Here is a 15354-nt window from a genome sequence, read left to right on the forward strand (position 1 = left end):
CCTCTAGCTTGTCTGCATGTCATCATCTTGTCTTTATGTAAGTTGGTGTCCCTTTCAAGGAGCAACTCATCCTGTGTGTCTGAAGTGCCGTTTATACAAGCAGCTCAGATGAATTGCGAGAGCAGTGTCTTTTGTGTCTGATACTGTACTGGTTCAGCCAGAGGGCCTGAGTTTGGGTTGGGCTGAATACATTAGAGAGCTGAGGTGTGATGTTGGAGTCATTGAGTGGTTAAGTCGCATCTTTATTGCTTAGGTTTGCATATCAACAGGTCAGTGGGAGAACTTCTTACTTCTCAGCAGCAAACACAATTAGCACTTAAGACCATTCCTGCCTGCCACTGACTCCCCTCCAGTGTATGGTTAGAAGGAGGATGAGGATTTTGGAAGCATTTGTTGCAGAAGTGGAGTGCACAAGCAGGAACTGGAGAAGTTCACTTTCTGCAGACCTACTGCTGTGGATTGCTGCAGGATTGTTTCTTGACATAACAGGACAAATATTTTCCTGCTCTGCAGCTTCAGAGCCTCAGAAACGAAACAAACAAACCACCGAGTGAACCCAGCGAGGATAAATATAAGACAGCACCTTGGATCGTTAGTAAAAGTAGGAAAATATCACTAAAGTGGTTATATTGCTTAGTCTTATCAGGACTGAAACAGATGGCAGCAGGCAAACTCACGGTCTGTGGAGGAGGAGAACTCCCTTGGCTTTCAGGTACTGTCCTTGAATCTTGAGAAGAGCTAGCTGAGGTGATGCTGTGCTGGTAGCTCTAAGGCCTCCCCAGGCCTGTGTTTATGCATGCTTTGTTACGTGTCTAGTGAATGAAACTTCTGCAGATCTCTGGAGGTGTCTGTTGGCATGGCAGGACAGAGCATCCAGCAGCTTTTTTCTGTGATTTAGGAGAGATGGTGCTGTTAAAGAGAGTTGAGAAGATAAGGAAATATAGCCCACTGGAACAAGAACTCATTTCTCAGTAGTACGTCTCCAGTAGGATCAAATTCTTCTTTGTGTTGCTGCGAGAGAAATAACTTATGTACAGGAATGATCAAGTACAGATTCCTCTCTTTAAATGCCGTTTTTGCTTTCTATTGTTCACTTGACTTGATTCCCAAGTCCATTCAGAGGACAGAGGTAAGGATTGCCAGGGAAAGCAGCAGTATTTCTGAATTCCTCACCAGAATCCAGGCAGGTAGTGTTCATGTGTGTACTGAGTCTTGCATTCTGACTGGGTTTCTGGGGATATTGTGTGATTATGCAGCAGAATTGCTAAGCTTACTGTGGGTGTTAGTGTGCATTCATTAACCCAAAGAGGTCAAAAAGCAGAGAAAGCTATTTGTATTTATTCCATTTGAGCAATTTATGGAACTAAGTCTATACAATTAAACTGGAGAAGTCCCCCAGCACTTTACAAGCTTCCATCATTTCTCTGTAAACTTCAGAACATCTTTCAGTAGTGCTGCTGGTGGCGTTTAATTTCAGTGAGGATGTAATGGGAGCTACTATAACGTAACCCCTTCAAAGCTAAATGAAGATGAAAGATGTGCTTGGTTTTCCCAAGCAACAAGGTGTGCTGTTGCTGTAGTAGAAGGTGTGCATCCAGCCAATTTGTTTTAAATGGAATCACAGCTTCATTGAAAGGGTTAATCACTGTGCCACGCGGAGAATACAAATGACTGCATCCTAAATGAGCACTGAATTCCAATGAAAGCGTATCAATATTTATTGGCAATCCCTATGGATACAGCAGATGAGCTCATCAACTTGAAGGATGTTCCAGTGATTTTTCAGACCCTCTGTGTGAGAGTGCGTAGGCAGCAAGGCACATCTCAGATTTCACAGCTCACTCTCACTTGTTTGCTCTTTTTCATTCTTTTAATTAAATGCTGTGAAAAGTGGCATACAGAATCCTCACCAGCAGTTTAGTTTCTGATTATTTTTATGGGAAGCAATGTGTTATAGTTATTGGGTCACTTGACAGCTTCATCTTCAGTTAGTGCTGTTGATACATTAGACGTGTTGGGCCGTAATACAGACCTGGCATTCCACATATTGCTTGGTTTGTGAGTCTAGGCCAGGCCACCCATGAGAGATCCAAGAACTGCATTGCTCACTTGGTAGCAATCTATTGGAGATGTCTTATTAAAACAAACAAGCATTGCTAGGGAACATAAAAATTGTTTTTACCAGCTTGGAATTAAGCAGTGGCAAATCAGGATGTCATTTTTTGGCAGTGTCTGTATCAGGCTGTTTACCATTGCCTCTGGGTACATCCTGAATGAGAGTAAGGAAGTGAGGTCTTTAGAAAAGCAATGACAATTGATTCACACAAAGAAAGTCTTTTGGTAAACAGAAAGACTGGTCAAATTTGAAGAGGAGATGATTTGGAGACACTTGTACAAATGAACAAACAGCACAGAGAAAATAAATCATAGGCCTTTTCTTTTTGTGTGCCCAGAGAACACAGTCTGGACCCAAGCATTTAATGTCAATTTAAAACTAGGAGTGGAAGTCTTGAATTTATAGACCCTGTTGCTTCAAGGTACTGCTGGAAGCAAGAGCTCTGTAGGTTTTCCGTTATGGCGATGTATCTTTATGGACAAATAGTAATGCCTAAGTTTGCATTAAATATTTACATTTACCTTAAGTAGGGTTGGAGAAGTCAAACCAGCCTCTTCCTGTGTGGACGTTAGGAAGAAAATTTCTTCCTGGTTATTTTTGGGGCTGTCTGTACGTGTAGTTCTGCCACTGCTGCGTCTGACAACATTCAGCTTCATCCTCTGGCAGTACTGGGGAGTGAAGGCTTGAATGAAGAGGAGAGAGCAAGAAGAGTCATCAGAGAGAAATCTGCTTTATGTTTCACTTGCTTGATAATTCACTGCACTTCAGGTAAACTGTTTCCACCTTTGTTGCATGAATGTGGAGCTGGTCACTTCTGTTGATAGGATCCTGGACTGAAAAGGCAATTGATCTGGTATGACAGCTCTGAGATCTGGCAGGTTCAAAATCTTTCAAGTTACTCTGTGCTCCCAGAAAGTGCCCAGGTTTCTCCCTGGTTCAGGTATATCTGAGCCTAAATTGTTTGGTGAGGAAGTAAATCAGATTATTTTCAGTATCACAGTGGTGCGTGTCTGAGCTTATTAGTAGTCCTGGCCAAAAAGCTGCATTTAGGCAGCTCAGCAGCTTATGGTTTGTTGTATTTTCTGTATCCTTAAAGCCTAGTCTTCCACAGAACAGATTTGTCTGTTTCCAGCTCTTGCCCATGCTGTTATTTTCTGCCAGTATTATCAAATGGAAACACAAACACCAGCGGTAGCTCATTGAAGAGCATCCCCAAGATGGTAGGCTTCATGCCTTGAAAGAGAATGCCCAAGACATCAGACAGCAAATAAAAACGGAAGCATCATGACAGAGCATGAGAATGTTGCCAGCCTGTGGATTGTCACTTCTGCCAAATAAAACCTTTATTGGTGTCCAGTTGGATTGATAATATGGTAATAAAATGAACAGCTTTTTAGCAGACTGTTAAATTAACAGCCACTGCGCACACAGTCTTTGATGCACACCTGCTTAAGGAGTTCTTCAAGGCAATCTGAAAAGTGAATGTTGTTTTTGATGTGGTTCACAGTGTATTAAAGAGGCAGAACTTAGTGAGCAAAGGGGATAAAGGCTGTGCTGGTTTGGGGATTCTCTGATGGAAGAGGGGTATGTGGAAGGACAGATACAAGCTGTGTGTGAGCAATTAGCATGGAATGTGAAAGACATAAGGCAGTAATGGTGCAATTCATGAGGATATATAGAAGGGTGGTCCCAATGCAGCTTTGAAGGTCTGGGAGTACTTCAGCCACTGATTGCTGGCAGGTGGGAGTTGGTATGTAGTGACAGACTCCCTCAGGCTTGTTTGTCTTTGCTTCATTTCCACACTCCTTTTCCTGAACATCAGTCTTGATGGCTATTTGGAGGCAGGATGGTGGGTGAGATGGCCTTATAGCAGTTCTTATCATTAAGAACAACTGGGGCTGAATAGAAACCTGAGGTAGGTAGATAGGTAAATCATGACAAAATGTGGGAGGGCAATTCCGTGAACAAAAAGGGATGGTTTAATTGTCTGTCCTTAAGGACAGAAATAAGGATGGATAGAATGAGAACCTGGAGGCTATTTTCGAAGTACAAAACAGTGCTGACAAAGTGCTGGCTGAAAGGAGGCAAAACTGAGGTGGTTAAGCATGCAGAGGATGCCCTGTGCCCTGAGGCTGCTGAGATGTTGGTGCAGCCTTAGCATCAGGTTTGCCACAGTGCCCCACTAACAATGTACATCTCAAAATTAGCAGCAAGGTCACTGTAGGGATTGTCTTGACTTGCCTGAGTGATCCTGTTTGGAGCAGAGGCTGACAGCACTGCTGGGAGCTCTGGGTCTGGTCTTCATGCATGGCATCCCTGCGGTTGCCATTAATTCCTCCTTGAGCCCAGCAGAGTATCTTTGAGAAGCATGTTCTAGCTGTTTGTTTCTTTTTGCATCTCTATCTACTCAGATATCCTCTCTTCCTCCTCAGCTCTGATGAGTCTTGAGAGGAGAAAGAAATCACAATTTCGATAGAGTGCTTTTCTTCCAGCAACTGTCTCGCACTCCTGCACACAATCAGAAATAACAATGGGGCTCATTGGTGGAGCAGGCCAGGCAGCGAGAGGTTGATTAGAGATTGCAGGCCTCTGCTAACCCCTCATTCTTGTTAATTGCAAGTTATTTTATTTTTATATTTCATTTCCTGTTTGCCCATGTGGTTGCCGGAGATGCTGGCCGTGCCTGTGTGATGGTGATACCTTGCAGGGATTCCTGCAGGTTCAGCTCTAATCAGCAGCTCTAAAAGCAGAGCTGTCCTGCAATCTGTAGCGTTTCAGGATCAGATCCTGCGTTTAAACTTCCTACATTTCGTTCTCGTCCAGATGTTTTAGCGACCTATTTCATGTTAGGACCTGGCTTCAATTCTTGTTTCTGTCTTCATTTCATTCTGCTCTTTTTCATGCTTTTTTTCCCCTCTTGACATGGTTTCTCTTGTGTGTGTGCTTCCCTAAACAACTGCCTACCTTTTAGGGCAGAGTATTTTTTTTTTATCCTTTTAATGAAACCAGTCACCTCAAGGGTAGTGGAACTGGGGAAGATCTGACAAAGTCATCTTTCTAATGCAGAATTTCTGAGTGCAAAGATGTTGCTTTGAGACTTCTGGAGGCTGTGCTGAAACCTTGATCTAGCTGAGAAAAGTTAATGTTCTTCTTCTGTTTCCCATCAGTGCAATGGGGAGAATGCTTCTGCCAATGTCACCAGACTGTACTCAGGGTAACACACTGTGCTAGTGGGAACCAGAGAGCAGCTTTGAGCTGGGGAATTCACCCCCTATTACCTGCCCATCTGGCACAGGAGCTGCTCTGCATGCTGGCTCCACTCGCTCCCCTTCTCTGCCGTGTCTGCCTGCTGGGGTGGATCCAACCATGCAGGTAATTAATGCTGATGATGCTGGAGCATTATTCCAGTGGCTAAGTCAGTCCCAACTAGCAGGAGGCTGATACATGTGAGCCGCTCAGAAGGCTCACAGATTTGTGGCCTTGGTGGGAGCAGTAGGTAAATGAAACGCTTGGCTTTTCTCCTCTTGAAATGGCCGATATGTTACGTTGTGAGGCAAATGCACAACCCCTTCAAAAAGTAAGGCTTCCTGCCTGAAAATATAAAGTTGCTCACAGGTGCTTCCTGAGAGTCCATCAGTCTGCTGGTAGTTCTGCTGATGGTCTCATCTTGGTGCCAGCTCATGGCAGCGGCTGGCCAGCCCTGCTGAAGGCCCCCAGTTTGTCTCCAGAACTTCTGCAATATGAAATAACCAAACTACCAGAGTGCTGGTGTTTTGTTGTGCTGTTTTTTTTTTTTTTTTAAAGCTTGTGGTTCACCTCTTTCCCATCTCATTTTTCTTCATTAAAGAACATCTTACTTAATGAAACAGGAGAGGCAGCCCATGCTTTCTAGGGCAAGTCGCACACACAGCGAGGAGCACAGGTCAGTGGTGAGAACTGGATTAAACCTCAGCATCTGGGCTGGGGTAGCAGCACAGCCAGCAGGAGGCAGTGGGGCAGGATGAGTGCATGGGGCAGGTCATGCAAAGCTGTGTGCCCCTGTCCAGGCAGCTGCTGTCTGTGCCCTGACAGCACCATCCTTGTGCCCGAGACAGCCCTTCTGTCAGCAGGAAGCAGGGCAGACCCTGGCTGACCCACATGGTATAACAACCATCTCTGTTTCCACTTCCCATCCTTGTTCCCAGTGTCTGGGTGATGTAGTTAGCCTGAAAAGGAGCTGCTCCTGTTGTTGTGCCTGGGGCCCTGCAGGAGGTCTCAGGAGAGGAGGATGCTGCATCCTCCTGCTGCTGTGTTTGAACAGCTTACACAGGCCATGTGAGTTGGCAGTGCTGTGTTTGTGTTGTTAGATAAAGGCAGTGTTAAACAGTGGATAAAAGGGGGGGCTTAGCAAAACCCTCCTGGATTCTTATTCCCATTTCTACCACTGAACAGCCACGTGGCTTTGCTTGTGGTTGCTCAGCGTTCTGCTTTCCTTTGTTACCTGGGCTCAGGGCATTGCTGTCCATCAGCTTCCACATGGCTGTGAGAAGCAATTTAACCTGTTCTGCAGGGAGAAGGCTGCATGTGAACATGGGGGTTGAAAGCCACTGCAGCAGTCTTCTGTTAGCCATGAACAGCAAGATGTCCATTGGGCACATCGCAGCCTGGAGAGGAACAGAACAGCCAACCTATGGGCACCTGCCTCCTCATCCAGGCAGAAATCTCTCCAGTTGAGTTATTTTATTAATTAATTTTTTTGACTCTCCGGTAGTTTCAAAAGATGTTCTTCTTAGAGGCTGTGTGATCAGCACTCTTGAAGGAAAAGGCGCTGCCTTCAAGCCCGGGAGGCTGGGGAATACAAAGGCCTCGCTGCCGACACATGAAATGGGTGTTCTGCAAAGCTGCTTTTGATGGTGCTTGTTGCTTTCCCTGACTGCTCTGTTGTGGATTTGCAGAACACGCAGAGCCGTGTCAGCAAACCATAACCCTGTTGTTTGCTTGCATATGATGATGTTCAAAGCTGCAAATGAAAAGGATCAGAAATTGCTGGAGGTTTGCTGCCTTTTGTGGGGTAGAAAGTCTGAGTTTCCAGGTACCCGACATCTCTGCCATCTTCTCTGGCTGCTCTGCAGTCTACTTGAGCCTTGTTTTCCAGGGATAGGTTTGTGAGACTTGTAAGAAAAGCTGGCAGCTCAGTGGGGGATACAGCTGGCAGCACCCAGCAGAGCACCTGCCTGCCCTGGGTGTCCTCTTGCTTTGGAAGTTACAACTTCAGTCCATGCCTGACCAGGGCAAAAGACTTTCAAATCTGGAGAAAGTATAGTTAAGAGAGGGAAGAGAGTGTTTGTCTGCATAAAAACCTGCTTGTATGATGAACAGCAAAAGATTCCCATGGGTGTTGCGGTCTTGGGACATCTGTTATCTGTAGCTGAAGGCTGGATTGGAGCTCATAAAGGCTATGGGTTCATATGTATATTTAAATGATTGTGCTGTGCCCTCACGCTTAGGATGTTAAAGATAAAAGGCTTCATCCTAAATTTCATTTGAGTTGTGCAACTGTTGGCTGTTTCTCCCAAGGCCTGGCATGTAAGTGGGCAGTAATCTAGTGGGAAAGTGCTGGGGAGCAGAGAATGGGGTGTCATGGTCACAGATCCCCTTTGGTAGCCAAAGGGCCACCATTGGGGTAACGCTGCACCTTTCAGCTCTGTGTTTCTCTGCAGTCCTTGCATTGCTTCTGTGCCTTGGAGTCTAAATGCTCATTTACTGCTTTCAACCATGCAGTTAGTGTAAGCCATTCAGTAACACTTTCTCTCCAACCATCTTGCCAGTTTGAGAACCCACATTTCAGAGCTTGCTCCTGCGGGATCCCTGTCTCTTGTATTTGTATGTTCCCTGAAACCTTTAACTAAGCAGAGGTCTGCTACGTTTTCCTTTTGAGAAACCACTTTTAGGAAAGCAGAAATCACTTCTGTGAGGGTGTCTTCTGCTTTGCTGCAAGGCCTCCCACCTGTATTTGGAACAGTTGCTGCTGGAGAGGGCTGGAGGCACAGCAAGCATTCAGTCGTAGCGTTTCTTCGGATTTGATGCACTTCAGGGCATCCTGTAGTCTCAAGCACAAGATCTGAAGCAGGCTCTCCAGATCATAGCATGTCCTATTGGTGTTGCAGTATGATCTATTAATCCTGGTGTCCTTGCCATGGTGTGTTATCTGTGGAGCAATGACAGAATGCAGAAGTAAACTGAAAATCCTTTTGGGGATTTTGGTTGTTCCAGCAACAAGCTGCTGTGATTCTGATGGAGTCCTCAGCTGTGTTACAGAGCAACGATCTTCACAGCTCACCTACTGTATGCTTAATACTTCACACAGACACAGATTAGTGCCAGCATTTAGTAATGTGCCAACTGCCCTTATTTATGTGTGTGGAAATGGTGAAAAAGTTCATCTGTTCTCATGTTTGTTTCAGACAAACAAGTACGTCGTCATCCTAAATCCATGCCCAGAAAATGTTCATCGTAGCCCATGTGGCTATTAGCCCTGAGATTGGGTAACTGAGTACTATCTTAGGGCTTTGGATTTAACATGTGCTGTTGCATGGGAATATCTTTTGAGGAAGAAATACAGGTATTTTAGGTCAGGTCTGTCTTAGGAGGATTTGCAGCACAATCACATGGCTTCTTCCTCCGTGGGGGAATCTAAGAGCTGAGGATGACCTCCAGCTTTGGTAGCTCCCAGGATTGCCTTTTGATGGCATCTCTGGTACCTGGAAGAAGACAAGCCTGTCTGCCTGTATCTTGGAAGAAATATATCAAACCAAAGCATGCAAATTTTAATTTCCTCCTAATCTGTATTCAGTTTCAGCAAAAGCGGGTGGCTGATAACAGTGGATCTATCCAAACCATGTTCTGGGGAGCTGGCATAAATTTCAGCCTTAAACTGAAGGGTTTGTCTGTCTTAATGGAAGGCTCTGGAGAGCATTTTATGCGATGGCTGTCACTTTGCATTTCAGGATGTATCTGTCTGATGAGGGACTGTCTGTAGATGATTTTTGTATGAGGCAGATAGAAGAGATGCTGGCAGCACGAGGTGTTGGTTATCGTTGTGTCAGTGGTGCAATGGCTGGTTCTCACACTGGGTGCGGTGGAGCTGTGATGGAGCTGCAGCAGTGATGAGCAGTCTGCTGGTGGCTTGCTGGTCCTTGTGTAGAGAGGAAGGGCCCAGCTGGCTGTTGCACTTGTGCCCAGGGGTTCCAGATGTGTATAAGCAGCTGTGCCTCGCTGTGCCTTTCTCTGGGAGGCAAGATCTCACTGCCTTGTCTTGGGAAAGTGCAGGAGATGTCCTTGGCTTTTTTGGCGGAGTCACACTGCAGCCTGAAGTTGTTTCTCTTCATACAATTCCATTAGAGTGATGACAGTTTCAAGTTGGAACAGGAAAAAAAACCTGATGAAAGGACTGGTCTGTAAGTGGGGAAGATAGACAAAGTGAAAGCAGTAACTAGCAAGGTAATAGGCAGTGATGGATCTATAATCTCTGAGTCTGCTGTGAGCACTAAGTTCCTAAATAGTGTCCTTTCAGCCCTAACCTATTTATTTGCAAAGTGCTAAATTTAATTTTCCTTAGTCTGCAGGAAGGCAGCATCCCAGGAATAAACCCTTAGCCCAGCCAAGAAGCTATGCCAAAATGCTTGTCCCAGCATTTCCATTTCCTCCTCCCTTTGCACAGAGCATCAGACCTGTGCACCCCAGCACATCAGCTCTCAGTTGGTGTGGCAGGTCTCCTGCTGAGAGCCTTTTGGAAGGGGAGATTGAATAGCCCCCAGCACCAGGCTCAAGGAGTAGCACCTGGGCTGGATAAGGGTAGGATGAAGTAACTTGGCTGGGGGGGAAGGCTGGCATCGGAAAGTGTGTGAAGGAGATGATATTGCTTGTAGTGATGCTCTGTCTGTCCTGTAGAGAATAATGGTGCTAAGGGCTGTCAGCTTAGAATAGATTCAGTAGTTGAACAACACATAAAAGCTCAGTTATTCTGAAGCCTCCACAAAGCACTTTTTGAGGAAGAAAAGCAGTGAGTTTTCCAAGCAGCCAACATTGTGCACGTTAGCCCTGCAAAGTTTCAGTGAACGTGGAAATAAGTTTGTGTGTTGCTTTGCATCCCTGGCAGCACTGAGCTCCAAATTTCTTCGAATTCGTGATTTAGGAGAGTTTTTAGAAATGGTGCTTTAATAAAAAGTTTTGGGTGCCTGAATGCAGGCCTGTGAGCAAGCACTGGGTGTTCCCATCGTTTTCACAACCCCAGTGCAGCACAGTGCAGGCTCCATTTGTACCATTGCTTCAAAGGAAGCCAGCTCTGTTTCAGACCTTTGCTATTTTCCTGCCTCCAGAGGATTTCAGCAGAGTTCTGCATAGTGCTACTATCTCCTCCTGGTCCCTTTTCATCCCTACAAAGGCAGCACAGTACTGGCTAGCATGGAGAACATCCCACTGGGGCTCCCACTGTTCCCTCCCCGCTGCCGTTGAGATGTACTGCCCAGAGATGGATGGGTTTGCTCTGTTCTGCTTTGAGTCTCAGTTGGATTTTTACTCAGGTTTAACACTTGCGAAGTGCCATGGAAGAGGCAGTCTTGTTTGGTTTTTTTTTTTTTTTGCTGTTTGTTCTATTTTTGCTCTTTTTTTTTTTTTTTTTAGCATCTTAGGAACAAAATCGGTTTCTGCAAGTTTATATTCAGCTCTTCCTCCTCCTCCTCTTATCTAAATGTAGAAAAGTGTTCTGAGCTCCTCAGCTCCCTGCGCTGCTCTCTTCTCTCTCACGTTTGTTTTAAAATAAACAAAAACAGCAGTGCCAAGAGCTGAGGGTAGCGGATTCCACAGGCGTTTGGCTGCTCTGCTGCAGAGCTGCTGGGAAGGGGATGTGCAGCCCAGGCAGGGGACCTTGCTGGCCCATAATAGATGGGCACTATGGGGTCTTGGCTGTTCTGTGTCTGGGAGAAGCGGCTCCTGCAGGGGTCAGTGTGATGTATGGGCGCAATTCTGTGCCAGCTTGCAGGTTCTCTGGTAGGCATGGGAGCAGCTGATTAAACCAAACACTGAGGTGAGAAGCTGCCTTTCTCCGAGTGCTGTCCTCTGCTATTCTTTCATTTGAAAGCTTGGTGCCATAGAAAATTTCGTTAGCCACTCTGCACGGCTCTCGGCCTGCAGTCAGCTTGCTGCTCAGCGAGCGTTTATTAATGTTTGCATTCATTCTGGGATTTTCCCTCACCCAGGGCATAGTGTAAAAAGCCACGAGTCCTTCAGCCCATGAAGAACCTGGGGTTTGTTCTCTGCATTGTATCAAGCGTTGATGGGGGATTAAACTGAAGTGGCTTCTCCATGAAAAGCAGAACTGGATTCACTTAAAAATGCATTTCTCTACCAGATCGTTCCCCTTCGAGCTTGGTCTGCAGGGAGCCCCGTTGTGCAGGGAGGAAGCAGGCAGCATACCAACGGCCCTCCGACTGCACAGGGGCATCTCCAGCTTGCCAGAGCTGCTTCCATCACTCAGGGACTGAAATTTTAATCATTGAATTAATTTTTCAGAAACCGAAGTGCAAATCTGTACCCTCAGTGGCATTAATAATGAATGCAGGGAAGAGAGACATTAGAAGGAGAAAGAAGGGCTAGGAAATTGGGGTTTGGGGAATCAACTTTTTTTTTGATTGTTGTTTTGAAGAGATAATGTATGTGTTGGATGTCCTCCTCCCTTGGCCTTTCTGCTCGTTTCGTCATGTTCCGTCCAACAGAATCCACTGTATTTCTGTCTCAAGTATCTTTTGAATCCCCCTCCCACCAGCACTGCCTCCCATTGTGTGGGTTTTCTTTCCCCTTTCCAGGGCAAATGGCAATGCTGTGCACACAGCCACCCCATCCCTGATCTGTGGGGTTGGTGCAAGCTGTTCTGCTGTCCGTGAGGCCGCAGGATGGGAGAGGACAGGGTCTGAACCACAGCCATTGTGCCAGAGCTTAATGCTCTGCTCTGGGCTCCTTCCTGCCTCTCTCACAAAGCGTACAGTTTTTTTTTTTCTAATTAAAAGTATTATGTAGCAGAAGATTAATTAGAAATGAAAGTGATTTTTTTTTTATCCCTTTGCTTTGTGGCAGTGGAAAAGACCTATGCCAGGCAACTGCCTGAAGGAGCTGAAGCTTCTCCCGTTAATGGATTCCAGGCAGTTTGCCTCTGGACAGCTCTTATAAATAATGGAGGCTTGCACAGATTTCCCCGGATCTGAGGCAGTGCAGGTGGTCTTCATTCCAACCAACCAAAATAAATCCAGAGGCTGTAGGGCGTTCCCATTCCCCCTCCCCTCCTCTGTGCATGGATCAGAGGAGGAGCACCTACAACCGTGGGTTTGTACCACTTTGCATCACACAACACAACCTCCCAGTGCTGACCCTGCTCCATCACTCAGTATGGGCATGGCTGCATCAGCAGGAGCTCTCCTTGGGGTTAGGTGGGCTGCCATTCACGCAGCCTCTGGGATTATTGCCAAGACTCAGGCTCATGTGTGTGCAATCACGGGATGTTTCCATGGTGTTTGTGCTCACCCTGAGTTCTGCAATAAGAGGATGATTCTTGGCATCGTTACATTAATCTGCAGAAATGAGGATTTCGTTCAATGGGTGCTCCGCAGAGACCGTCCTAGAAGAGAAATCCTCTCCCAGAACGAAAGCTATTCTTGACTTAAAAGCACCCAGGAGTGTTTATACAGTGTGGGGACTTAAAAGCAGCCCTGACGCAGGGATGAATTTCAGCCTGGAGGAGGCTGACATAGCCCGAGGGTTTCTCTCCGCGTTGTACTGCTTGCCCCGTTTATTTCCTTCCCATTAAAACTGAAGTGTTGACTGCAGGAAGATGAAGGTGAAGGTCCCCAGCTGCAGAGAGCTCCTGTGGTCATCAGCCACCTGGTCCAGAGAGAGGCTGGGGACTGCTCCAAGAGCCTTTTCTGTGCCTCTAAATACAGCAGCTAATGACACCTTCCGCTCAGCGGGAAGAAAACAGAATCACTAAACTTGCAATTTGGCACAGTGGGAGTGTGAGTTTGTCCTGCCAGTTTCTTGTTGCTATATATTTCCAAGACTTTTTTTTTTTTTTTTTTGCTCTTCCAAGCAGGTAGAATTCAGATCGGGGTTCATTTTAAGGACTCAAATTATGCATATAGGAAGCGTGGCCTGAAATGGAAAAAATTAATGGCTGCTTATAAGGCCTATGGCATAAAGAAGAGAGCGTGCAGGTTCTCTGGGAACTGCCACATGCCTTGGCCTTATGAGTAATGTGTAGCGATGTCCCACTAGGAGCCGTGTTCCCTGTAAAATGTTGAAGGAGATGTATATATTTCCATATAATTTTAATCATTTTGACTTATGGTTTAACTTTGTACTAGGTAGGCTGCATAGAGGCTCCAGGAGAATATTATTTTAAATGGCTTTGGGGGCAAAAGAAAGGAGATGATTGAAGGCAAGGTTAGAAACAGCTGATCACTTCCAGTTGAGCAAGTTTTACGGTCATGTACTACGATAATTGAAGGTTTGCTGTTAAATGCTACAGATCTGTGCTGGAGAAGAAAATAGTCCCCAGCCAGAGATTGCTGCGGTCTTTTACTGCCAGTGTGAGGAAGGAGAACGTCTGTAGGGCAAGAGGTATCATTTGTAAGGAAAGGTGAGAGGCAACAGAGGTGTCTTAAGATCTGGCTGTTCTTGGGATGGGGTGTATTTTCTACATCTGTGCATGCAATGCATCTCCGAGGGTCACGAAGGCCCATCCTGAAGATGCTAAAGAGGTTTGAAGGAGTCAGATGCATTTCTCCAGCGATGCCTGCAAGGGACCTGTTGAGCACTGCTTGTCTAGAGACTGTTAGGGCAATGTGGGGTCAAAACCTGCACAGAAGTATTTTGTGGTGGTCAAACTATCTGCCTTTCCAGTTTTTCTTCTATATCTCTATATTCTGTTGCCCAAAATCTGTGTTCCAGCTCCAATCACCAATTTAAACCAGTGAGATGCATACGAGCCTAACTTCTGCACTCAGTGCCAAAGTGCTCAGAGCAAGTAGATGGATTGTTTCTGGAGCTGTGACTTGCTTTAATGTTCTTATCAACTATTTTCCAGTCAAAAGAGGTCAAAACTCATCCTCCTGGGTTGGGGCTTCTTGAGCACAGTACTTATTATTAGGGCAGCACTGTATCTTGTAATTAGAGATGTAATTTCCATCTCTGTAGAGAGCCAGCCTATTGCCTGGGTACCATTTAAGAGTTCCATGTAATGAATTAAGCAAGGATGGATTGAGCAATACAATGAATTTCCACGGAGATTGTTTGCCTGAAGTCCTGCAGGAGTTTCAGGACAAGATGAAAAGTAAATATTTTTCCTCATCTTCCTTCCTTTTTCCTTCATAGTCAGCAATTAAAATTGCATTGTGTTGGGTGTTGGAGTGGCAGTGTGAGGACTCGAGGTCTGATTGTTTGAGAAGTAACCTCATCCCCTGGTAAAGCAGCTGGGAGAATCTCTCGTTTCTTTTCCTGTCTGACACTGTAGTATGAAGATTTTTTTGCTTGCGAAGGACCTGTCTCAGAAACTGGTTGTTGCAGTACATCTGAAGCATCAGATTTTGGCAAGCTTCAAAGTATGATGTAAGAGATTCTTACTTAATTTAGCACTTCGTTAACTTCACTTCCCCCCTCCCCCTTACCTACATGGATGGTAGTAGTGCTTATGATGTTCCACAGGGAGTTCAGCGCTTTATATGCTTTGTATAAAAACATTTACGTAAGTGGGGTATAAATCAATCAAACTTGGGAGAAAAAAAAAAAGGAAAGCAGTCAACTGTGGACTAGAAAGAAGGAATAGGTGAAAGACCAAAAGAAAAGAAGGACAGAGATGATGAATGGAGAAGAAAAATAGAAACAAAGCTGCCGTGCAAAAAAGGACGGAGAAAAGAGGGAAAGAACAGAAGTAAGAGAGGAAAAGCAAAGGAAGACCAGAGGTTTAACTTCATACAATGCATTCTTCTCTGTAATTATATTCATTTGATGTAAATTCGTGCCAGCCACTTTACAGCAGTGTTAATGAGCTGGAGGAGGCAGGAGCTGATACCCACAGTGGAGCAGAAGACAGGACTCGAATCGAATCACTGCTTCTCTCAGTAGGCATGAGATATATTTAGCATCAGAGCACACTTCTATCGTGTGCCCTTAGTCTTACGCTGAGCCTTTTGAATGAAGATCTCAAAGCACCT

The 15354-nt window shown here is 45.5% G+C and overlaps 1 protein-coding gene across 13 annotated transcripts in view; it reads left to right on the top strand.

Annotated features, from left to right (window-relative positions):
- MAD1L1 (mitotic arrest deficient 1 like 1) overlaps positions 1–15354 on the top strand; it is a 322269-nt gene that overhangs the window by 237841 nt on the left and 69074 nt on the right. The window contains exon 18 of one of the 13 annotated variants that reach the window (XM_031606692.2): positions 254–8204. The exons of 11 other annotated variants lie outside the window; for them this stretch is intronic. In XM_031606692.2, the coding sequence (XP_031462552.1) occupies positions 254–313 (60 nt within the window). In that variant the 3' untranslated portion in view covers positions 314–8204. Of the gene's footprint in view, positions 1–253; positions 8205–15354 lie in introns of those variants that run through there. One more of the 13 variants, XM_090151566.1, reaches the window with a different exon arrangement.

The sequence above is a fragment of the Phasianus colchicus genome, chromosome 16, assembly GCF_987193195.1.
Source record: "Phasianus colchicus chromosome 16, bPhaCol1.hap1.1, whole genome shotgun sequence".
Classification (NCBI taxonomy): Eukaryota; Metazoa; Chordata; class Aves; order Galliformes; family Phasianidae; genus Phasianus; species Phasianus colchicus.